This window comes from Episyrphus balteatus, chromosome 2, assembly GCF_945859705.1.
Source record: "Episyrphus balteatus chromosome 2, idEpiBalt1.1, whole genome shotgun sequence".
Lineage (NCBI taxonomy): Eukaryota > Metazoa > Arthropoda > Insecta > Diptera > Syrphidae > Episyrphus > Episyrphus balteatus.
In genome coordinates this window covers 8,840,277-8,863,901 of record NC_079135.1, presented here as the reverse complement: position 1 = coordinate 8,863,901, position 23,625 = coordinate 8,840,277, and the positions used below count along the sequence as shown (strand labels likewise).

The 23,625-nt window shown below is 31.6% G+C and overlaps 4 protein-coding genes across 6 annotated transcripts; 2 read left to right on the top strand and 2 right to left on the bottom strand.

The window, feature by feature from the left end:
* Positions 1-5: 5 nt before the first annotated feature.
* Positions 6-5,784, top strand: LOC129910550 (importin subunit alpha-7). Its single transcript, XM_055987977.1, has 8 exons — positions 6-115; positions 474-644; positions 795-1,010; positions 1,092-1,312; positions 4,182-4,445; positions 4,502-4,841; positions 4,918-5,077; positions 5,137-5,784. The coding sequence occupies exons 2-8, from the start codon at positions 474-476 to the stop codon at positions 5,319-5,321; spliced, it is 1,557 nt and encodes a 518-aa protein (XP_055843952.1). The 5' UTR covers positions 6-115; the 3' UTR covers positions 5,322-5,784.
* A 2,462-nt stretch (positions 5,785-8,246) lies between these two features.
* Positions 8,247-9,710, bottom strand: LOC129911898 (rRNA methyltransferase 3, mitochondrial). Its single transcript, XM_055989900.1, has 2 exons — positions 8,508-9,710; positions 8,247-8,440 (listed from the first exon to the last, which is right to left on the bottom strand). Exons 1-2 carry the CDS (start codon positions 9,680-9,682, stop codon positions 8,266-8,268), a joined length of 1,350 nt encoding a protein of 449 aa, XP_055845875.1. The 5' UTR covers positions 9,683-9,710; the 3' UTR covers positions 8,247-8,265.
* Positions 9,711-11,404: 1,694 nt separating this feature from the next.
* On the top strand, positions 11,405-15,955 carry LOC129910079 (Y-box factor homolog). 3 transcript variants are annotated; one of them, XM_055987335.1, is made up of 4 exons: positions 11,405-11,749; positions 14,020-14,727; positions 14,794-14,912; positions 15,454-15,955. In XM_055987335.1, exons 1-4 carry the CDS (start codon positions 11,629-11,631, stop codon positions 15,499-15,501), a joined length of 996 nt encoding a protein of 331 aa, XP_055843310.1. In that variant the 5' UTR covers positions 11,405-11,628; the 3' UTR covers positions 15,502-15,955. The 3 variants fall into 3 exon arrangements, with proteins under 3 accessions (XP_055843310.1, XP_055843308.1, XP_055843309.1); XM_055987333.1 differs by having other exon boundaries at positions 15,451-15,955; XM_055987334.1 differs by lacking the exon at positions 15,454-15,955 and adding an exon at positions 15,174-15,397.
* A 3,813-nt stretch (positions 15,956-19,768) lies between these two features.
* On the bottom strand, positions 19,769-23,325 carry LOC129911325 (uncharacterized). Its single transcript, XM_055989082.1, has 4 exons — positions 22,566-23,325; positions 20,933-21,063; positions 20,767-20,878; positions 19,769-20,066 (listed from the first exon to the last, which is right to left on the bottom strand). The coding sequence occupies exons 1-4, from the start codon at positions 23,170-23,172 to the stop codon at positions 19,942-19,944; spliced, it is 975 nt and encodes a 324-aa protein (XP_055845057.1). The 5' UTR covers positions 23,173-23,325; the 3' UTR covers positions 19,769-19,941.
* Between the last annotated feature and the right edge of the window lie 300 nt (positions 23,326-23,625).

Here is a 23,625-nt window from a genome sequence, read left to right as displayed (position 1 = left end):
TATAAAAAATTTCCAGTCTCCACTTTAGAAAGGGAAAGAATTTCCTAGTCTAGTTTGCAGGTTCTTACACTCGCGTGTTGTAATTCTCTGTGAAAATTTAACAAAAATTTAAAAGGTAATAATCTAGTGATTCAAAATTGATTAATAGTGTTGTAAATTATTAAATTATCTACCTGTGATTTGATAAATATGCCGATTTTACATCACAAATGAGAATTTTTGTTCGAAGCACTATTCAACGGTGGGATGTCGCTTTCAAGATGGTTGCTCTGGAGACTGGAGCATGTGTGTGTGTAGAAAAAAAAAATAAAAGTGACAGTAGTCGTGCTGATTTTCTGACTGCGCTTTTTTTTTCTACTCATCTCTCATTTCTTGTGAAAGTACTCTTGCTCACTCGTGTCCTTGTTAAAATAAACAAAATTAATAGAATTTTTGTTTTAACTTCTAATTGAATTGAATATTAATTATTCTAGATGTCGACAACTCACAGACACCGATATAAAAATGTTGGATTGGATTCGAGCGAGATGCGCCGCCGAAGGGAGGAGGAAGGCATCCAAATCCGAAAACAAAAACGTGAACAACAATTGATCAAACGAAGAAATGTCGATGTGCCAGTTAATATGGAAAGTGACAATATTCAGGTAATAATTCTAACTAAATTCTTCTTGCCTCAAAAAAATCATTTAAAGCAAGGTCATTTTGTATTGTCAGTTGTGAAAGAAACTTTCTTTCTTCTACAAGGTCATTATTATTTAGCAAACGAAAGTAAAAACTATATTTTGTTGTTGTAGGAGGAAGAAATGCAAATGCAACAAAACTCAATCATCAAAAAGGAAATGATCGATCCTTTGTATAGTGACGATGAGAGTGTTCAATTGATAACAACTCAGAAATTTAGGAAACTCTTATCGAGAGATCCTAATCCACCGATTGAGGAAGTCATTCAAAAGGGTATTGTTCCACGTTTTGTGACGTTTTTAAAAAATAACTCAAATGCTTCATTGCAGGTAAAATATTCATGATTTTTAAATTGAAGAAAGGGTTTTTTTGAATAATTTTTGGATTTTTTTTCGATTTTGTTTGTTTAGTTTGAAGCTGCATGGACATTAACAAATATAGCATCAGGAACATCACAACAAACTAAAATTGTTATTGAAGCTGGAGCTGTACCAATATTTATTGAATTACTTTCTAGTCCACATGACGATGTACAAGAACAAGCTGTATGGGCACTTGGCAATATTGCAGGTGATTCGTCTGTTTGCCGGGATCACTTGCTTAATTCTGGCATACTTCCACCTTTATTGCAGTAAGTATATATTGACAAAATAAGTAGGTATTACTTATTCGAGAGGCAACTAGGTAAGATGAGTAAAGAGTTAAATGCCGATAGGTTGTAATGTAATAAGTTTAAGGTGATCTTTGTTCGAAAGTTCCAATTTATGTACAATACGCAAATTTTGTTTATATTCAGCTCCGCAAAATAAACAAAAAATTTGCGTATTGACAAAATCAAAAATTTAACAAGTCCAATTAATATAGTTCTGATTCTTCTACCTTACTAATTTATTTCAATAGTATATAGAATTTGTATTATAAAACCAATATTCTTCACGTTCAACAGGTTAATTAATATAATATCATTGTCAAAAAAATTTTTCATTTTCGTTTAATAACTTGTGGGTGTCCATCTCTAATACATTAAAATACACTTAAGGCGTGTTTAATGAGACTGTCTTGGAAAGAATAGATTAGGACCCCGCAGTCTATGACTTTCCAGCCAGTCTAGATTAACATTTTTGGAAAGGGTTTTTAATTGTAGGTAGAATGAGATGAGCAAGAATTCCTAGTGACAAACAAAGAGTGGCGTGTACAAAGAACTAGACCCACCTAGAGTTTATGTATTTCGATGCGCAGAATAAGAGTCCGAATTTCTTATGGCTTTGTCAGGTTTGAGTAAAGTGTGAAATACTAGAAAGGAAAAAACTCAAACGTCCGCAGTCAGGACCGGACCAGCCTAAACGAGTGCCCTGTATAAGCTTAAATTTTAGCACCAGCTACTTTATGTATTTCGTTTGATAAGATTTTTTACCATTACCCATCAGGTAGATTTTTGAATGTGTTTTGTTTTTAAATAAGGTATCCTTATGTTTTTTAATAAAAAGGATCCAAAATATTTTTAAATCTGCAACGTTTACATTACTTCAATAACATTATGTTTGCTAATATAAACTGAAGTGCTTTCCTCTTTTGCAGGTTCTTCGCTGTGTTGTGCATCGTAAATTTGTTTTTGGTTTTCTTTTTAAATGCTTTAAAATAAAAAAAAAAAAAACAATCTGAAACTTTCACAGTTCAGCTTCAAATTTAAATAGGAATTTTGTACCTAGCAAAAATCACGACCAACACATGTTTTATTAAGTAATAACATGTTTTTCAACCAAATATTCTTTTCATAAAACACCTTATCAAAGCATTGCTTTAGTCAATAGATATCAAGCACACAAAATCAAGAATAACTTTTTAAATAATTGTTGTTACTAGGTCTTAAACAGAAATAAACTTAAACTACAAAAATAAATTTATAATTCGTACCCATTTTTGACTAAAGCAAAAAAAAAACACATTTTTTAGAGATTTTACCTGGTGCAGGTTTTCCCAAATACAATAACATTTTTGTTCATTATTGTTGTCTTCATAAGAATAAATTTATAAAATACTATGCTTGTAACACATTTATCGAAGAAAATCGGCCCCAAAATCAAAAATTATCATGTGTAAGAAAAAAATAATTCCATTTAAAAATCAATATCTGAGCAATTATAAAAGATATTAACATTTTGCAGGTAACATGCAGGTACAAAGAATAGCGTTTCTTCTAAAAATCAAGACATTAATGAAGTTTTTATCATAAGTATTAACGGAGTTATAAACATTAACATGAGTAAAGAGTTACTGTAGAACAATTTTTTTCTTAGAATATACCCAAGAATCATCCCTGAAAATCTTCTTATCTCATCCCGGGACACCCTGTATTTTTGTAGAAAAAAATTAGTTATTGTAAAAACAGATTTATTTAATTATTTTTTTCCTTTAATTGAGATCACTTCTATATTTGCTAAAACTTATATTTTTTGATTCATCAAACCTTTTTTACTATCTTATTTGCTTATTTTTGTGTTTTATTTTGTTTTGGTTTTGAATTTCACTATTTTTTTATTTTGATTATATGTATTTCATTTGTAAACAAATCAACAAAAAACACGCGGAGGAAGAACACAAAACTTTATTTAATACCACGCATAACAATAACATAAAACATATCAACAAACTGCTATAACTCCCGATCAAATTTCCAAACACAAATGAAATATAAACAGATCTGTTTATATCTCTCAATTCAAATCACAAAGTTAGTTTTTTGTGAAAAAATTCAAAGATTTAAAGTTTATAAACAACCGAAAATCGGCAAAAATTAAGCTTGAGCGTAAATTAAGCCTTTTCAAGTTTCTGGAACTCATGTCATACTGCAAGCAACAAAAATTTAGATCTGAAGTCGACTTGCAGTTGATTTAATAAGACATCACTAGCTTTTTCCTAAATAACAAAAAAAGTATCGATTGCAAGTGGTTGAAAGCAACTCGACATGAGATAACTTTTTTTCGACATGAATTTTTTTTAAAGGGTTGGTTGCATCCCAATTTATTTCCTTAGTGATGTCAAGAATTTCAGAAACATGAATTCCATTGCTGCTTTTTAAAGCAGAAATTTGTTTTCTTTGTCAAAAATATTTTACTAACACAAAATGGAAAAAAATAATAGAGGCTTCTGGTAGGAGTCTATATGTTTTTAACAAACAGTTATGGAACCGCATGAATGTTGCAAGTAGTCCCGATTCAATTCAAAGTAACATCATAAGCGACTTCTAAATTGATAAGAGATGGCGTAAAGCAATTTGATATTCTTTGTTTTTTTGTTAAATCTGTCGAAATGTGAAGATTTGGTCGATTTTTCTCACATTGATAAAGACCGATCAGATCATGGCAAAAGATTCTAGGTGCTCACTAAAAATTATTGGTATACAAAATTTAAGAAAATTTTCAGAAGACATTTACCTTGTTGTTTGGCTCAGATGTAATGACCAAATTAAATGTTTAACAATCAACTTTGTTTTTTTTTAGGGTTTTAAGCAAAGAAGAACGACTCACAATGACTAGAAATGCTGTTTGGACTTTATCGAATTTGTGTCGAGGAAAGAATCCACCAGCTGATTTTTTAAAAATTGTCAAAGGCCTACCGACACTTGCACGTCTCCTCAATCACAACGATGCTGATATTCTCAGTGACACTTGCTGGGCCATTAGTTACTTATCTGATGGACCAAATGATAAAATAAAAGCTGTCATAGATGCTGGTGTTTGTCGTCGTTTAGTTGAACTTCTTATGTAAGTTTTGCTTTTTAATTTATAACAAGAAAAAACAATCTTTACCATTATTCTAGGCATCCCCAAAATAACGTAGTAACTGCAGCTTTACGAGCTGTTGGCAACATAGTAACTGGCGATGATGTTCAAACGCAAGTTATTCTAAATTGCAACGCATTACCTTGTATAAGTGCATTGTTGAGCTCTGAACTCGAAACCATCAAAAAAGAAGCCTGCTGGACTATTTCGAATATTGCTGCTGGCAATCGTCAACAAATTCAGGCTGTCATTGATGCAAATATATTTCCAATTTTAATGAGTATTCTCCAGACGTCAGATTTTAAAACAAAAAAAGAAGCAGCATGGGCCATAACAAATGCCACAAGCAGTGGTACAGCTGAACAAATTAGATATTTGGTAAATTTTTGCAAATTGAATTTGGGTTATTTTTAAACAAATCATTTCTAATTTTGTTTTTTTTTTTTGTTTAAAGGTTCATGTAGGGTGCATTCCGCCAATGTGTGATTTCCTAACGGTAGTCGATTCCGATATCGTCCAAGTAGCACTAAACGCTTTAGAGAACATATTGAAGGCCGGCCAAAAGATCACAACCAGACCTAATCCCTATGCAATGATGATTGAAGAATGTGGAGGTTTGTTTTCTATTTATAAAAAAAAAACACGATATTGAATGAGTTTTATATTTTTGCAGGTCTTGATAAAATTGAATATCTTCAATCGCATGAAAATCGTGACATCTATCACAAATCCTTCTACATCATTGAACAATACTTTGGCAATGAAGAAGAAGATGCCCGCGTTGCGCCCTCAGCAGAAAACAACCAATACAATTTTAATCCCGATCAGTCAGCTCCTCATGGTGGTTTCAATTTCTAACCCAACTAATTAGAAACATAAAAACAAAAAATATGGAAATTTACAATTATTTGTCATGCACACGTCTTTAAAAAAAAAAAAACGAAACAAAAAACAAAAAAAATCAATTTGCAAGATTTTTAAACACAAAAAACAAACAAAAAAACGGATAGCTCCTCTCCGAGCACGTTCGCGAAACGAATGCATAAAAATAATCCTAAAAAAAAAAGAAAACAAAAATGACGAAACCATCAAAAAAACACATAGTTTCGCATTTACACATTTTTGTTGTTGTTTTATTCAATCGTGGGTTTTATTATAGCTAACGAATAATTTTTTTTTTCGTGTTTGCTTTTTTAAAAAATAATTTTTTTTGCTCGTGTAACAATATTTCTACATAATATTATTATTATTAATTTTCAATATTCTTAATTAATTTGTTTTGTTATGTATAATGTACATATTATATTAAACATTTAAACTATGTATATTTTATTTTTATTGAATTTGAGATTTATTTATTTTTTTTCCTCTTTTTTTTCTTGTTTTTTTTTTTTTTTTTTTTTGAAAAAAGGCTATATTAATTAATTAAAAATTTTAAATATATGTATACATTTATATAAATAATAGCCGTTAATTCTTTATTTTTTTTTTTACTAACTTCTCATTGATTACTAATTTTTTCGCGTGATTTACTGGGCAGAAGATTTGATTTTATTGGTATGACGACGGGCAAAGTAATAAGAAATGAGTAATTCAATGAGGAGATAGTTGCAATGAAGACACGGCTAGTAAAAAAAAGAAACTTAACACAACCGAATAAACAAAACATAAGGTATGTAATTCCTCAAAAGAATAAGTGCTGTTTTCTTATTTAGTCCTACATTTGAAATTGATTTGCCAACCTTATGGATCTTCACTAAGAAAACTATATGCTTGCGATGTATCAGCAAAAATAATCACAATAACAAATAGAATTGCAGTTTTGGGTTTGGCGCAAGTTTAAATATTAAAATATTTTGAATTTAGATTTTTTTTTAAAAACTTGTGTTTTTCATAATTTTTAGGAGGAAACATGAGAACTGGGGTGGAATCGGCTAAGGTGATAGTTAATTGTCACTTTTGACCATCACCTATTCTTTGCTCTAAGTAAAGTGATCACCAAAACCCTAGAAGTGCAGAGATTTTGATGAGTATTCTACTCACACGGGGAAGACCGAGGTTCGATCCCTACCGGTGCCCATTTTTTTTTTTTTTATTTCTTAATAAATATTAAATATTTTTATATTTTTTCTTCACAAGAAACCATATTTTACTCAGCGAATTAAAATGTTCGTATTAAGGATTGCAATAAAAATAGAAAATGAAAGTGACACATAAATACCTGTCACCCACAAACTATAATAAAAAGGTGATCGTCACTTTGATAATCACCTTACGTGGAGCAAAAGTACTTATTGTGATGATCAACAATCACCTTCCACCCTGGAATACCTATCGACAAAAAGATAATCGAAGTTGTTTATCCCAAACTGGTTATATGAATAGAGTTTTCCCAATTTAAAAAGTCGTATCAACCTGACAAGTTTATTGCCTCTTCTTCTGCTACCCTAGGTTTTTATCCCAAGTTTGAACTCAGAATGTTTTTATTTTCTACATAACATTACACTACATTGAATTAAAATGAAAAACGTTGGGAAAACCGAAACGCTCTCGTCAGGTCTCGCAGTTTTTGAATTAAGCATGAGAATTAAAATGTCATTTCGTTAAAATTCAATAGTTTAATATTCGTGTTTGATTAATTTATTCTTATTTATTCCAAAAATTTTGCATAACGTAAGTATCTTTCATTCATTTACAAAAAATTAAAAACAAATGTTATTGCAAATAAAAAAATTGAATTAAATAAAATTTGTGCAATAAATATTTTTTTAATTATTTTTGGCGATTTTTTTACAATTTTGACTATTTGGTTTTTCATTAGGACATTAGATATTTCAACTATAAAATAGTAAAGCCAAGTAGTCAAAATTCTAAGAAATTCGACTAATATGAAAATAATACTTAATGCCCTTTTTTTGCATTGAATTTTTATTTAATGCAATTTTTTTTTATTTGCAATAAGAATTTTTTTTAATTTGGAATGGAAGGCTAATGCATTAAAAAAAAATTTGTTACAACTTACTGGTGTAATATTGAATCCCCATTAGCACTTTGCACATATTTCAACCATTGTTTTTTGCGTTTGCAATGTTATTAGTAAATGCTAAATGCTCCAAAAGCAAGACCTATTTAGCTTTTGTCTAAGCGCTAGTTCTGAAGATATCGATTTGACGATAATTGGCCTAAAGAAAGCCAATTTTCATTTGTCAAAATGATATCGTTCAATAAAAAGTGATTATTGTTTTAAAGTTAACCAAGACTATCGTCGACACGATATCGTCTGTCGATAATCGGATTACAGTATTACTACCCCCTGTTTTCCACTGTTGTCGTTTTAAAAGTAACAAACCCAATGGTTCCACTTTCATCATCAACTAATCATACAATTTTAATGTCATATCTAATGTGTCGAAATAATTATTTGGGGAATCAGAACCAACCTTTGAGATATCTAAAACTGAAATTTAGTCACTTAAGCTTTTCATAATCGAACTTGTGAGCGTAGGTACGCTTATCAGCGACGATCATGATTTTTAACCTTAATTGGTGTTTAAAGGTTGGCACCGTTTGTTAACCGTTTTGAACTAAACACAGAATGGTCTAGTCTCTAGTAAATAAAAGTTATATTTCCTCAGTAATTATAGAAGTTTGTCCAGCAATTTCCTTCGCCTCCGATCTGAAATGCTTGGATGACTGCCTGCTTTAAAGTTTTTCATATACATATATACTTTGAGCAACAAAGCCTAATAATCTCGGCTACCGTACAGTATTAAAAACCGTAAATTTAAATTAAATATTTCTTTTATTCAATAATTTTATCTATTTCATTTGTTTTATCTGTAGCTTCGGCATTCATCGTTTGTCTACGAATTTCAAATAAAATCAAAGAAAGTGCACAACTTGTATTCAGACTCTCTACACCGCCAGCGAGAGGGATATGAAGAAACGATCCATTATCTCCTGCACAATCTACAAAACTGTAAATGAAATCATAACAAAAAACAATTTTAGTTCCAAAAACAAAATCAAATTAAAAAAACTTACTCATAAGCCGTCTCACTAATTCCATGAGTTTCCCCACCAATAATAATAACATAATGTGGACTCACTCCATCCACCTCAAAATATGGCTTAATTAACTCTTTTTTTGGATTTGAGAACTTGTAATTCTTTACTTTATCTAAACTACTCTCAGCAGCAAATGTCTTGAATTCATCCGGAAGATGATTCAATATTGTATTCCATTCGATGTCATCTTTAATTTGAATACGAAATTGTGCACCACATCCGCCTCTCAGAGCTTTAGTTTCCCAAGGATCACAACATCCTTTCAAGACGATTACCTGTTCACAAGGAACAGCTGCACAAGTTCTAATTATACTACCCAAATTGTTGGGTTCGCGAATGTTATCACAGATAACAGTTATGGGTAATATTTCATTGTCGGGCGGACAGTTTAGTTTCCCATCCGATGGACGTTCGAAAATCGCCAACAATCCTGGCGGAGTTGTCAATGTTGACCAGATTTTCAAATCATGTTGTGGTACCTTATAGATCTCAATACTGTTTCTCAATGGTCCAATGCTATCACTTATCAATTCCAATTGTTCCTTTTGACTGAAAATGATAGTTTGCAGTTTGAGACCACTGGAAATAGCTTCTAGAATCAATCGTCTACCCTCCATGATAATTTGACGGTTCTTTGTGCGTCGTTTACTTGATCGAACAGTTGTAAGGAGATTGGTTAATATCGGATCATTTAGCTTGAGTTTTGTAAAACTCAATCCAAGTGTTTTGTCTTGGATAATTGTGGGTTTATATGTTTTTGCATTGAATTTGGGAGGCGTTGAAACAGGGAGAGATGGTATCATCGATTCTTTATTCTTTTTCTCCCTTGGGAAGGGATTACGTGTTCGCCTTGGAACATTTTTGAGAAGTTGCCTTGGAGCAGTAGCTTGTTGAAAGGACTTTGAAGAATTCTCAAAGAGACTTGTCTCTATGTCTAGAGCAGTTTTTATTTCTTTGCGAGCCTCATCTTCAGGTGATGGATAGGATTTCTGTGTTTGATGGATGACATTCAAGGAAATGTTCCTTGTTAGAACAAATAATTGGGTTGGATTGTTGGTAAAGTAATTCTTTTTGAGAATATTTCTTATTTGATTCATTTTTGAAATGTTTTTTATGCCGGAAAAAATAAAACTAGAAGAAATATGAAGCATGGAACCGCAAATCAGATGTTTTGATTTTTGTCAAATGTGAAATGTCAAATAAACTTCAAACAGTGTACCTGTATCTTCTGTATTGTTTTCCATTTGCTAATGAGAGTTTACTCTAGAGTAAATAATCCACAGCCAAATATCCATGCCTGAATCAAAGTTGAATCTCAGGTATAATTAGCAGGACCAGTGCTAAGCCTCAGATTTACTACCGATTTCAGAAGATAAAATTTGCTGATCCACGAATTAAATATTTGTACAACTGGCCCTTAACATGTCATGTTAAATTAAAAATTAATTCACCCGAATAAAACAAAGAATTAAATTATAAAAAATGGAAAAAAAAGAAGAAGCAACAGTGGAGGAACAACTCTGTTAAAAAAAAAAAAAAACATCATGGATTTCCACAGTACACATAAAAAGGTAATATATTCCGAACTGACATTGGTCGCCAGATTGTCAAAACATGACACTTTGGCGACCAATGTCAGCTACCGAATTCTTAATTGTTTAAAATACCGACGAAAAACGCACAAAAACCGATAAACCACGCACACCACTAATTTTTAAACAATTATTTACCATTTTCCGCGATGAAACACGAAGAAAATTTGTTATTTTTCAATTTATAATATTTTTAAATGACATTTTATAAATTAAAACAAAAACAAATTTCCTGTTTACTGCGATTGAAATATTAAAATTAAAGGCCGACCTGACAGATTGGTGCCCATTTTTGACAAACAAATTTTGACAACGTTCGGAATATATTACCTTATTATGTGTACTGTGATGGATTTCATTCATGCTTCAATATTTACTATAGATAAGAAAAGGGGAGTTCACATCTATTGTAAAAAAATAAAATTTTACATTTTTATTAGGCCTGTTGCACCAGATCGTGAATACCCCTATTATGTAGACGATACGAGATACGACAAGAAAAAACTCTGGCGACAACATCTGAACGTTGACGCGTTCCAGTTTTAAATTCATTAGCTGCTTTCCTTTGGAAATATTTATCTACTGCTTAGTACTTAAGGCTGCTGCTTTGAACTACTTTTTCAGTATAGCAAAAGTAGTTCAAAGTAGTTTTAAGTACTAAGCAGTAGATAAATATTTCCAAAGGAACGCAGGTACTTCTGTCGGCATCGTTTTTTTGTCGTCGTTCGTGGTGGTATGTGAGTACCTTAACATGTAGATTGCCTAGTCCCAAATGCGTTTTTTTTTTTTGGCAGGTTTAGCCCAGCGTAATGAAAAAACACACCTACTCTTGGCTATAGGAATGCACTTTATGCTGGATTTACATATGTCTGCATGCAGAAAAGTAAGGGGGGATAGATATAATACCTGAAATCCGTACGTATGAAGGAGAGGCATTGATGAAGACAAACATGTTCGTCTTAGCCATAATCTTCCTATAATCTGCATTTGTAAAGATGTCTGCATTTTCATCTACTCTTCTCTATCCAACATCTGTCGTTCTTAAATACTGTGTCTCCTTTCAATGCAGATCTGGAAATGCAGACTTATGTAAATCCAGCATTATATGCTTTTGAAAAAAATTCTAGTTTTGCAAAAAGTTTCTGATGTAATTGAGCCTAAGGTTTTTTATAGCATCTTCAAAATCTGAAAAATTGATATTGGCATCACTTCAGTAATACCAAAACCAGTAATACCAGACTACTTATATCTCTAAAAAAATATTCCTCTAGCGGAAAGATGCCATCTTGATTTTTGTCAATCGAGTAAGATCTGGAAAGCGGACAACACCATCGTATAGAGAGAAAAAGGATTGGAAGAGTGATTTTTTACCATCCATCACTCAAATAAATAAATAACAACACAGTAGTTGAGTCCCTCAATAATAACAGCTATTAAAAACATTATTCAACAATCAAAAAACGCTAAAACAAGGAATTCAAGTTTGAAAATCCGATTGTGAAAAAATGGCAGACTCAGAGAAGATACCTACTGAACAACAGCAACCATTGCAAGACGATTCGCAAGTTGACGAATCTGGAAATCAGCCTCAACCAAAGCCGGCTGCGCCACCAAAAGAAGTTATTGGTAAGTTTATATTAAATTTTAAAATTTAAAAATAAAATATAACCTCGCTCCAAATACCTCCTAAAAAAAATGGGGTTACGCACATACCGGCGGGCGGCCACATTTTTTCTTCACGTATTGATTTTTCCGAAAATAAAAAAAAGGACACCGCCATTTTGTTTCATTTCTAATACGATTATATCGAGGGGGAGGCTGTCGCTGTTTCTATTCCATTTGACCGGCAAAACAACGAAAGAACGAACACCTTTTGTGGTTTGATTACATTTTCCGAGTGCTCTCTGCGTGTCTGATATGGAAAATACAAAATTTATTTTTACATAATTTTTTTCTTGTTTCAATTCAAATTCAAAATGCAAGGTGTTTTTTTTTATAGAGCGGTTGAGAATATTATTTCTTAAACCGGTTATGAAATTCACGCAAAAAAAAAACGACGCATTAAATGACTATAAAAACAAGGTTAAAACAACCCTTTCGCTTTTATTTTAATTTGAATTTTGAAAATTTACTATCATATTTATATATAAAAAGCAAAAGATAAAGAAATTAAAAATGAAAACAAAGAATCGTAGATTAATGTTTGTTATTGACTGCGCATATGTTTGTAGTTTGTACCTAATTTGCATATTTTCGTTGTATGAACTAAACGCACCATAAAACAATTTTTTTTGGAATAATTTAACAAGTTTATATGCACATTAGACATACCGCGGAAAGTATTTGCACATCAATATTTTTCTAATTAATGCAAAACCTAAGCGATTTATTAAAATTATTTAAAATTTTACTAAGATACGAACCTTTTAGAAAATAACCCGAAGTTAGTCGAATTAAATTTTTGTTGGTCGAATAAGAATTTGAAAAACTTGCCTCTTCTTGTGGTTCTTATTTGTCAAATAAACACAAAAATGTTTTTTTCACATCAATGTGTTTTCTGGTGGTGTTGACATGAAATGATTGAAATTTTCATTTAATTTCAATAATTTCCCCAAAATTGGGATATTTACAAACATGAGGTTAGTTTCCATTTACTAAAACTACTGCAAGAAATGTATTTGGCATAGTGAAATTAACTGTCGGTCGAATAATGGGATATTTAGTTTCACCCATACTCTGGGTTTATTTTTAGAAGAAAGCAGCACGGTAGTCAGTATAAGTGTAGTAAGTTAAGCTTGTGAAGACTGCTTTGCGGGAACAAGTAGTGTTATTTTGCATTAACTTTGTTTAACTTTTTCCAAATTTCTTGTAGGTTACCAAAATTTTTGAAAAAAAAAAAAAATTAAATTGGCCTGTAAATTAAAAAAAATACCTAAACCTTTTTTAAACAATATCTGGTATGTTCTGTGAAAACAATAACAATCGCCGTTTATTTCTTAACACTCTTTTTTTATTATGTACCAGCAGACATTTTTTTAATAACTTAAAAAAATTCAGGGCCGTTATCAGGGGTGGAATGAGGTTCAATGCCCTACCTTCAAATAAATAAGTTTGAAGAGATGCTCTGACTTTGAAAAATAACCTACATACCTTCAAAAAAGCCTTCCATAAAAAAGGACTTAATTTAATAAAAGAGCTAGTTTGACAATAATTGATATTTTGAAGGTAGGGCACTTTTGAAATAAAACCATTTTTATGGTTGGGACAAAACTCCTAGAAATGATGTTCTTCGTATCCAATTTAACTTAAACTCATCGTTTTTCGATATTAATTAAAATGGAGCTTTCATCGTATGAATACAAAATGCTTTGACACTTTTATTCTCTTGACTAATCGTGTAAAAGATATCGTTATTTCAAAATACGTAAATTGTAAAAAAAAAATTTTTATACAATCCATAAATCGCCAATTTTACAGTAAAGGTTTACGCAAATATTTCTTGTGGGGTGATCATGTAAACCATTTGCGGACATTTATATATTTCTACAAAGTGGAAAATTATATCGTTGGATGAATACCCTTAGTATTAACGGAGATTTGACGAAACTATGCCTGTGAGATTTGTCTGTGGCCCGTTCTTTATAAAATAAAGTTTATTTTTATTGTTGTTTCAAAAAATTCATTTTCCTGATCGTTATAACCGACCACTTAATAATAAGATTCAAACCCGGAAGAATAAAGAAATGAAAAAGAAGATTTTACAGAATTCCATTCAATACATATTGCAAAAATTCTGTCCGATACAAATCCCATTTATTTGACGATTTTACATTTTCTCATATTATAACATACCTAACAACTTTTCTATATTATTATTTTTTTTTTTTCTTAAATAGCCACCAAAGTAAGTGGAACTGTAAAGTGGTTTAATGTCAAGAGTGGGTATGGTTTTATAAACCGTAACGATACTAAAGAAGATGTATTTGTTCATCAAAGTGCTATCGCCAAGAACAACCCCAAGAAGGCTGTTAGATCCGTAGGCGATGGTGAGCTGGTTGAGTTTGATGTAGTAATTGGAGAGAAGGGCAATGAAGCTGCCAATGTGACTGGTCCATCTGGTGAGCCTGTTCGTGGCAGTCAATTTGCGGCCGACAAGAAACGTACATACCGTTCATGGTTGTATCGTAGCCGTCGCAATCCACAACAGCGTCGTAACACAAACAACGCTGAGACCGGTGACGAAGGTGAGGTCACTGATGGTGGGGCACAGCAGCAGCAACAGCAGCAACGTCCACAAAGAAATTACCGTCGCGGTGGAGGCCGTGGTCGTGGTGGACGTGGCTACAATAACTACTTCAATGGGCCAAGACGTCAACAAAGACGCTCTGTAAATAATCAGAGCGGCGATGGCGGACTCAGTGGAGGTGAGGGTGGAAACGAAAATGTTGAATCCAACGGTCATCGAGGAGATGGTCAGGGCGGCCAACAACGTCGCGGTGGACCACCACCAAGACGTTTCTTCAGACGTAAGTTCAACTCTGGTAATCGTGGACCACCAGGAGGTGGACGTCGTCCTCGCAGTGAGGATGGTGGTAATGAAGATTGTATGAACGAATTTGTATTTTAAATATTCATTGAATTGTTTGTAATAATGCCTTTTTTTTTGTTAGACAACCAAGGTGGTCAAGAAGGAAATGCCCCGCGTAATCCTCGCACTCGACGCAACCCCAGGAAGCAAAACAACGGTGGGGGTAATTCAAATGGAGGTGAACAACAACCCCAACAGCAGGTAAATTAGAGTTTAAAAAACGCGACCCATTAAACTTTTAAGTGAAAAAAGAAATATAAAAAATAAAAATACATACTGCATTCCATTTCATTACTACGTACATACAATACATAATTATATATTCCAAGCATTAAGTGTCTAAAAAAAACGTTAAGCTATTTCACTCGAAATGTGTCCTTCATCTTTAAGCTTTGTTGTTTCTCAAAATATCAGGAACGATCATTGTATACACAATTAAAATGTCTAAAAATTAATTCTTAGATACCTATTGCTGATGAACAGGCCGTTCGACAGGAGCAGCTTAACGTTTGATCGTCACATAATTAAGTAACTTTTTAAATTGCACCAATCGAGTGCTAAAAAAAAAACATTGTTTTCGTTTAACTTTACTTTTAATTCTATTTTAAGTTATTTTGTTTTAATTTTTTTTGATTTTTATTTCTTTTATTTTTTTGGTTATGTTCCCCCTCAAAAATGTTGTGTATTACAACCAATCATCAAACATTTAAAAAAAAACTTAAATAAAACAAAAAAACAGCAGGACGCTGGTCAACAAGTGCAAAACACAACAACTGAAAGTTCTGCATAAATTCAAATTTAATACAAATATGCATTACAAGAATTGAAGTTATATTTAGAAAAAAAAAGTAGTACCCAGCATCGTGTGTATTTTATTTTTTCCTTCTAAATCGTAGCACCTGATGGACTTTTTTATATATATATTTTTGTTTTAAATTTTTTTTAAAGAAATTCTTTATATATTTATTATTTTTTATTTTTTTTTAAATATATTATACAAACATATAAGAAATTTTTAAACAAGAAAACAAAAATCAAATTCATATGTAATGCATTATTTGTGTTTTATTTAAATGAGAAAAAAAAGAAAAGAAAAAAGCAAAAAAAAAACCATCATTTCTCCCAAATTCTACAATATAGTTCCAGCGAAATAAGAAAGAAAGAAAAAAAACAGTTTGCCTGAGTTTTAAGAAAATCAATTATTTTAGATTTTTCTGTGTGAAAATATATAAAAACAAAAACAACTACTAATGAAATGAAAAAAAAAAAAAAAATATCTTATTGGTGTCAACTACTAAACAACATTTTGTATGTATACTTGGTTTTTTAAAAATATTTTTGAGTTGATTTCGTTTTATTTTTTTTTATATAAAATATCCATAATCATATAGAAATATTCTACTCTAAACAAAAACAAAAAAAAGAGAATATATTTTAAGAATCAATTGTTTCCCTAACAAAAAATATTGCAATGTTAAGTCAGAATTTAAAACAAACAACAACAAAAAAAGCGTGCATACAATTTTTTTTTATCTATATTTACTTTTTATTTTTTTTTAAATCACAAATTTATTGGTTAAAATAAAAATTGTCACCAGATTCCTTAACCGGGTAACTGAAGTAAAAAAAAAATAACATTCAATCTTAAGGGATGTAAATTAACACTCAATAAATATATCCTTTTTTTATACACTTGATGTAGAAATATAAAAATTTGAATTTAAGTGCATAATACCATGGAATGGTGAAGTAAAAAAAAACAACAACAAAAAAAAAAAACATGTAAAATACAACAAAAATTGGAAAATAAAACAAAAAAATTGTAAAACATGAAGGTTTCTGTCTTATTATTATTTTTGTTTTAATTCGGGGTTTTAGAAATGATCTCAATTTTAATCAAAGGGGATAACGTGATGAAGTTGTACAAAATTGCTATGTAAAACATACAAAGGACTAGACGAGTACGATAAAATACTTTGCGGTAGTAGTGCCTTGCAATCTAATGGAGCATTACAAAACAGAATACACTCTATTCTGCTATTGGATTCAAGTAAAGAGAAAAAATTCACTTCATTGATCACGTCAAATTGGCTTTAAAAACCCTTTAAACCTTCTGGAAAGTTCCGAAGAAGAATTTTTATTTAATGTAACTTAACCGCCATTTACACGTTTCTTATTTTGAAAAGCTTGGTATACCAGAGGTAAGGCGGTCTAAAATTCAAGCGTTACAGACCGTTGCAAAACAAAAAAAGAATTAAAAGATCTAGGCCATTCATGTCAAACTTGCGGCATGCGGCCCACAACGAGTAACTTCTTCACACAGATTCGAGCTAAATTTAAGGTCCCATACAAATTTATCAATAAGATGCTCAGATAAATTTTAGCTCGGCTAAAATTTTTCGACAGTTTGTATAGGAGCTAAAATGTATCTTATGAGTTTGTTTTGACCAATTAAAGTTCGAAATATGCTAAAATTTTTCTCGATCTGCGTACCAGGCATAAAACAAATTTTTATAAATTTATAAGATATCGTGAATTAGGAAGCGAACGTTCTTATTTAACCCAAAGGTAGGTTAAATCATGAATGCCCTAGGTATGGCATTCTTTGTGTTTTTTTCATAAAAATTAGAATAAATGTCGAATCATATGGAAATGGAGGCATGCGATTTTTAGTGTGACTCCGAAGTAAATTCCAAATTTCTATGAAGTGGATATGACCGAATTGTATGAGTCTTTTTCAGTCAGATTTGGGAGAATTTAAAACTGCAATTAAAAATCGTTTGCAAATTTCATACAGCCTTCGGATGCGAGCAGATATTTTTATTATTAAGAGAAATAAAATCCAGCCTAACTTACACCTTGGTCTGGTGAAAAACAAAATGGTAGTAAAGAAGAGATTCTAGTTATCAGGAAGAAATCATTAATGTTATAATTCTTCTTATTTTTATAAATCTGTTTAGTTTTACTTTTTTTGCGGCCCATCAAAATTTAGATCCCGCTGTCTAGGAACCACTGAGTTTGACATGCCTGATCTAGACAGTAGTTGCAGAAGCAATTTTAACTTAACCCTTTCGGTACCAGCGTTACTCTTATGTAACATATCTTAAAAAATTCGTAAAAAATATTCCATCAAATAATTTTTTAGGTTTCTATGGCTAATTGAAAGATAATAATGCCTAGTTACTGGATTATTACAAAAAGTTAGTCAAATATTATACTTTTAATTTTTCCACATTTTTATTTTTTTGCAAACATTTTTTTTTATATATGGTCATAATTTTGAAAAAAAGATATAAAAAATGTTTATCCAGAAAGTGTTTTGTAGATATATTCAGCAGGCAAGTGGCCGCGAGCACTGCTATTCGACTCCAAGCCATCTCTCAATGGACCAATACCTCTATTGGCCACACAAATATTCTGAATTCATTCGGATCAATCCACAATGATCAATGAAGTCACCATCCCAAATAGATCAGAATGGGACAATGCCGAGTTTCTGAGCGATGATTCAATTCTTTTCTACACAGATGGTTCTAAAACCAATGATGGAGTGGGTGGCGGGGTTTACTCAAATAGACTTAATATTAGTCTCTCCTTCCTTCTCCCTAATCACTGCAGCGTATTCCAAGCGGAAATAATGGCGATTAAAGAAGTATTGACTTGGCTCAAAGAAAACGTGATATCTACATCGGATATCCGCATCTTCTCTGATAGCCAGGCGGCCCTTAAATCGCTAGCTTCGGTTTCCACAAACTCCGTAACTGCCCACGACTGTCGATCATCTCTCATGGAGATGTCAGAACAGTTTAACATTCACCTCTTTTGGGTGCCGGGTCACAGAGATATTCTGGGAAACTGCAAAGCAGACGAACTCGCCAGAAATGGAACTCTAATACCAATTTTACCCAACAAGGCAAATATTGGTATACCAATCGCAACGTGCAAACTCATGCTGAAGCAAGAAGCTATAGAGGCAACAAACACACGATGGTCAAACATTATAACTTGCCAAAAGACCAAGCAGATCTGGCCTAGGCTAGATCCAAAACGTTCAAAAAATTTATTGTCTCTAGGCAGATTGCATATCAGCTCTGTAATAGGTGTCTTAACAGGACACTGTCTCATAGGTAAACACGCCATAAGACTTGGCGTAGTCTCTAACGACTTCTGTAGAAGTTGCCTTGATGAGGAAGAAGAAGAAACAATCCAACATCTTCTCTGCTCATGTCCTGCCCTTTCCAGTAGACGTAAAAAATACTTGGAAAAATATTTCTTTGAAGATACTAGTGAACTAATAAATACTGACATCTTCAACCTTCACCGCTTCATTAAAAGCTCCAACTGGTTTAATTAGTGAGAAATTTCATTGCAAAATCATGGTATCACAACGGACCAATAAGTGGTCTAAGTGTGTCAGTCGTTTTCCTGACAGCCATTTCTACCTAACCTAACCTAAGTGTTTTGTGTTTTGGCTTAGAAGAATTAGCATGCATTATTGTTCTATAAAGTTATTTTCTCATTTGTCTTACGTTTTTTGGTGGTCATAGGTAGTGTATGTTACTTACATGTAACATGAGAATAACACATTAGTTTTGCTATTTATTATTTTGGAACATAACTTTTTGCTATTCATATTTCTTAGTTGTGATGTTTTTGACACGATAATACTGAAAAAAACATTTTTTAATATTGATTTTCATAGCTTGGGTTCGAAAGGGTTAATGTAAGAAAATGGAAGTTCCTGCAAAGCTGATTTGTGCCCTTAATTTTAATTTTAAAAATGAAATTGACAAAGTCACTGCTTTAAAAAACGATTAAAACTAGCATAAAACTTATTATAATTCAAACTTCAATATGGGAAAAGTGAAATTAAAATTTTCCGGTGTGGAATCTCTTTCACGCGATACTCACAATAGGTCTGATAGTCTTTCTTCTAGAGTTATGGTGCCGATTAAATACATAGTCATTGTAGTAAAACTATATTTGTTATTCTTTCAATTGTTATCGTATAAATATCATTTCTGCTTGGTTGTAATTAAAAAACAAATTCCACAATATAAGTTAATTTGTTTTTTTCTTTATTAACGATAAATTTATGAAACATATCAAGGTTATACCTTTTAACTGAAAAAAAATTGTTTAAAAAAAATATTATTCTCCCAATACAAAATTTATTCAATAATGCAAACTTAAATTAATTTTTTTTTTTGTGTTCTTTTGGCTCTTAATTTTAAGTGCTCTGAAGTAATAAAACTTGATCAGTTACTCGTGTAATTATGGGATCCAACTCATTTGGCTTAATTTTATCTTGCCAAAGTTTCCTTAATGCATTCTCGGCAGTATCAATGATTTTTTCTAAAAAAATTAAAAATTTTAGTGAAAAAAATAATTATATAATACGATTATTTTAAAACTGAGAGCATCAGAATGATCAGATCTGAACGTTAATATCAAAAGATATATCTTCAGGATTTCAGAAATTGGGTTACATATGCAAAAGCATGCTAACTTTATTGACGCATTCGAACTGAATATGTCCTACGTAAAATGTATGGTTCGTTTTTTGTCAATAAGCAAACAAAATCTTACATTTAGAGCGAGTTATCAACGATTGACCAGTGGGGTGGAATCGGCTAATGCAATAGTGGATAGTCAACAAACGACAAATTTTTTGGCTATCAACTATGGGCTAACGCGTTAGCGGATTTCGTCTTAGAATTAGCGGATTATCCCAACTGAATTAGTGTGATTAGATTGAAGATGATCTACAACAAATTCGAAAGGAAGTTAGAGACGACTTAATGGAGATCAATTTAGGCATTAATAAATTTAATGAGACCTTGACACATAGTTCTGTTAATTGCCAGTCGTGAATTAAGGAAGTTGCCACTGTCTGCTTGAAGTGATTAATAAAATTGCCTATGAAGTAATCATTCGAAGATTATTTATCGACTGGCCAAGTTAAAAAATGTAAAGTTATAACTTGTGATAACAGGCAGCTTAATAATGTTTTATAGGGAATAATTGCTAACAACAAAACAACGCCAAAACTTACCGTTGCTATTTCTTCGTTCAGCAGTCAATGAAAGCAAAATAATAACTTTTTTAACCAAAGGTGTTACTGTATCGCAAATGGCATGTAAAGCTTTTGCCGCTTCACCAGGAATCTACAAAGTAGAAAATATTTAAGAACATACCACCCTAATAGAACTAGCTATTACCTCATTGATATTGGCAATTAAAATAACATTTCCCTCCTTGATAGTATCCTTGTAAGTTGCAATAACATGACCATAATCTTCTATTGCTTCTTTCGATGAAAAGTCAATATTTTGTATGATTTGCGATGAATCTATTCGGAAAAAGTATAATATCATTAAAATGTTGAAATTTTAGTTTTCAATAGGGGTATTCACTATTCGATACAAATGGGTTTGTATTCTTGCAAAAGTGTAACATTTTCTTACACTAAAACAACCAAACCAAACAGACTACAATTTTGTATATAGGGTGAGTGCTCCAAAACCCGAACAGTTAACGGAAATTCAAAAGTATTCAAAAAAATTCAAATTATATATTGAAGAAAAAAAAAGTAAAATAATTTTTTTTATGAAAGGTGTAAGAATACTTTATTATAAAAAAATAAGATTGTGTCTATAAGTTCAAAGGTTTTATTATAAAAAAATAAAAATTGAAGGAATGTCATTTTCACCAGCCTAATTCTGCACACAAAGATGCCTGGAACACCATAAATTGTAATAATTGTCTTCAATTATTTAAGATAAACACTCTTTTATAACTAATTTAAATAAAAAAATATGGAACCTTCAGGGTAAACAAAAATGTTCCATATATTTTTATAAAAAAAAAAATGGGATCCGAGCCTATGTCAACAGTCCGCAGAAGTTTGTTTATGTCACCTATTTTCCATTGTTCGTTGCTTTTTAAACTGATCCATTCCCTCATTGTAAGTCGGTAGTCACTCTTGAGGCATTCAAAGACTCCAACATTTGCGGATGCATGATGTGGGTATATTTTTGGGAAGTGAACCGAAAAATAGTGTTCGGGGAAAGGAAACTCATAAAATTTGGTTTCCTATTACCGAACAATTTAAAATAACAGAACAAAACAGTTTGTTTTTACATCTTTAAATGAAAAGTGTTAGGAATGGATATAATACGTCCAAGGTGTTCGGCTACTAGAGCTCGTCGGCGAAAAACAAAATTGTTCTAAATCAACTTTTTTTTACCGAAAATGAGATAATGATGCAGTTTTACTAATTTGAGGGTGCTCTTTCCGAATTTGAAAACCGTTTTTGTCTAAAATAACTTCTTTAGCAGATAATATAATTTAATGGGACATTGAACAATAAAAACAGGTAAGTAGCCTTCTAAAATGACACCCGAGTGTTCTTGATTGTTCTAAGTCCCATCATATTTTGTTCTACATAAGTCCACTTTTTATTTAAGGAAAGTGCGTACCTGTATAGAAATTGTTTTATGTCCAATTTTGGGCTTTTAGTTTTTTAAAAATATTAAATAATAGCATGTATTTACTAATGAAGTAAGTTTTATAAAAAAACATAACTTAAGTTACCGACGAGCACAAAAATATCGCTTTCAATGAATTTAAACTTAAAAATCGTCCCCTGTAAAATTTGCTTTTTGTGACTAGAACAATTTTGGTTTCTGCCGACGAGCTGTTCAGAAATAGGTGCACCCACCCTACCCTAACCCTATTGCAACAAAAAAATAGAATGGTGCAAAATTTGTCTGTTATAGTTGTAGTATCTAGTAGAAAATAAAATTTTGCAATTTTACCGAATCATGAATACCCCTAATATTATTTATTTACCAAAGCAACGAGATGAAGTTTGAGCAATATCTTTTATAATTTTTAAAGCAATTTGCTTGTCGTGATGTACGAAAAGAAAAACTGCAGGTTTATCACACCTATTGTTTAGAATATGTTCGTTTACGACCTTCATATTATGCCACAGGTATTCTCCCTCTTTGGGATACTTGTTTTGCAATTCTTTGAAAGAACAAACTTTTTTTGGTGACTGGTCACTTGTTGATACCCAAGAAGCGTTAAAATAGATACCAACGGCAACAGGAACAATTATAATAAATAAGATAAGAATAAAATTAGACTTATTTACAAGACTTGAAGGTTGACCATCATCTCTTGAATATGCAGACTCAAGAGTATAATTAACATTAGCTTTCGGTTGAATTCGTTTCTTTAAATGCCCTTTCTTTATTGTTGGTTCAACAAGTAGTTTTTCAGAATTTTGTGTTGTATTTTCATCATCTGAATCAAGACTATCAGAAAGTTCTTGTTGGGAGTCATTATTCTGGGAGTCATCATTTTGGGCAAGTTTTCTTGATGAGTTGGGACTCCCCGGAGTAGACTCTCTATGAATACTTGCTCTGCCGGAAATACTTAATGCCGATGCCATTATTTGTTGTCAGTCGATTTATGGAATGTAAAATAGAATTCGTTGTGGTACGGTACGTAAAAATTAAGTATAGATTTCAGAAAAAAACAGAAATAACACCGGTCTTTTTGTACAAACAAGAAACAAATGAATAATGAAAATTGTGATTTTTCAATTTTTTGCCGACTGTCAATTTCCAAAGATATTTTCAATAAAGAAGAAGTGGATGCACACACACATAGTTAAAAAATAGGAATTTTTATTTGGCTAATAGCCGGATTCACCAATCTTTTATAAGCAGTTCTTATAAATTTATAAAGTTCATGTCCAATTTATCGAAGGGATGGTATTTTTTACTTTAATTGTATAGCGATAATTTCGTAATTTATCTCATTTCGAATGTCAAATTGCATAGAAAAAAAAAATTACTTGAATTTTGAACTGGCCTAATTTGCGAAATTATCTCATTTGGGC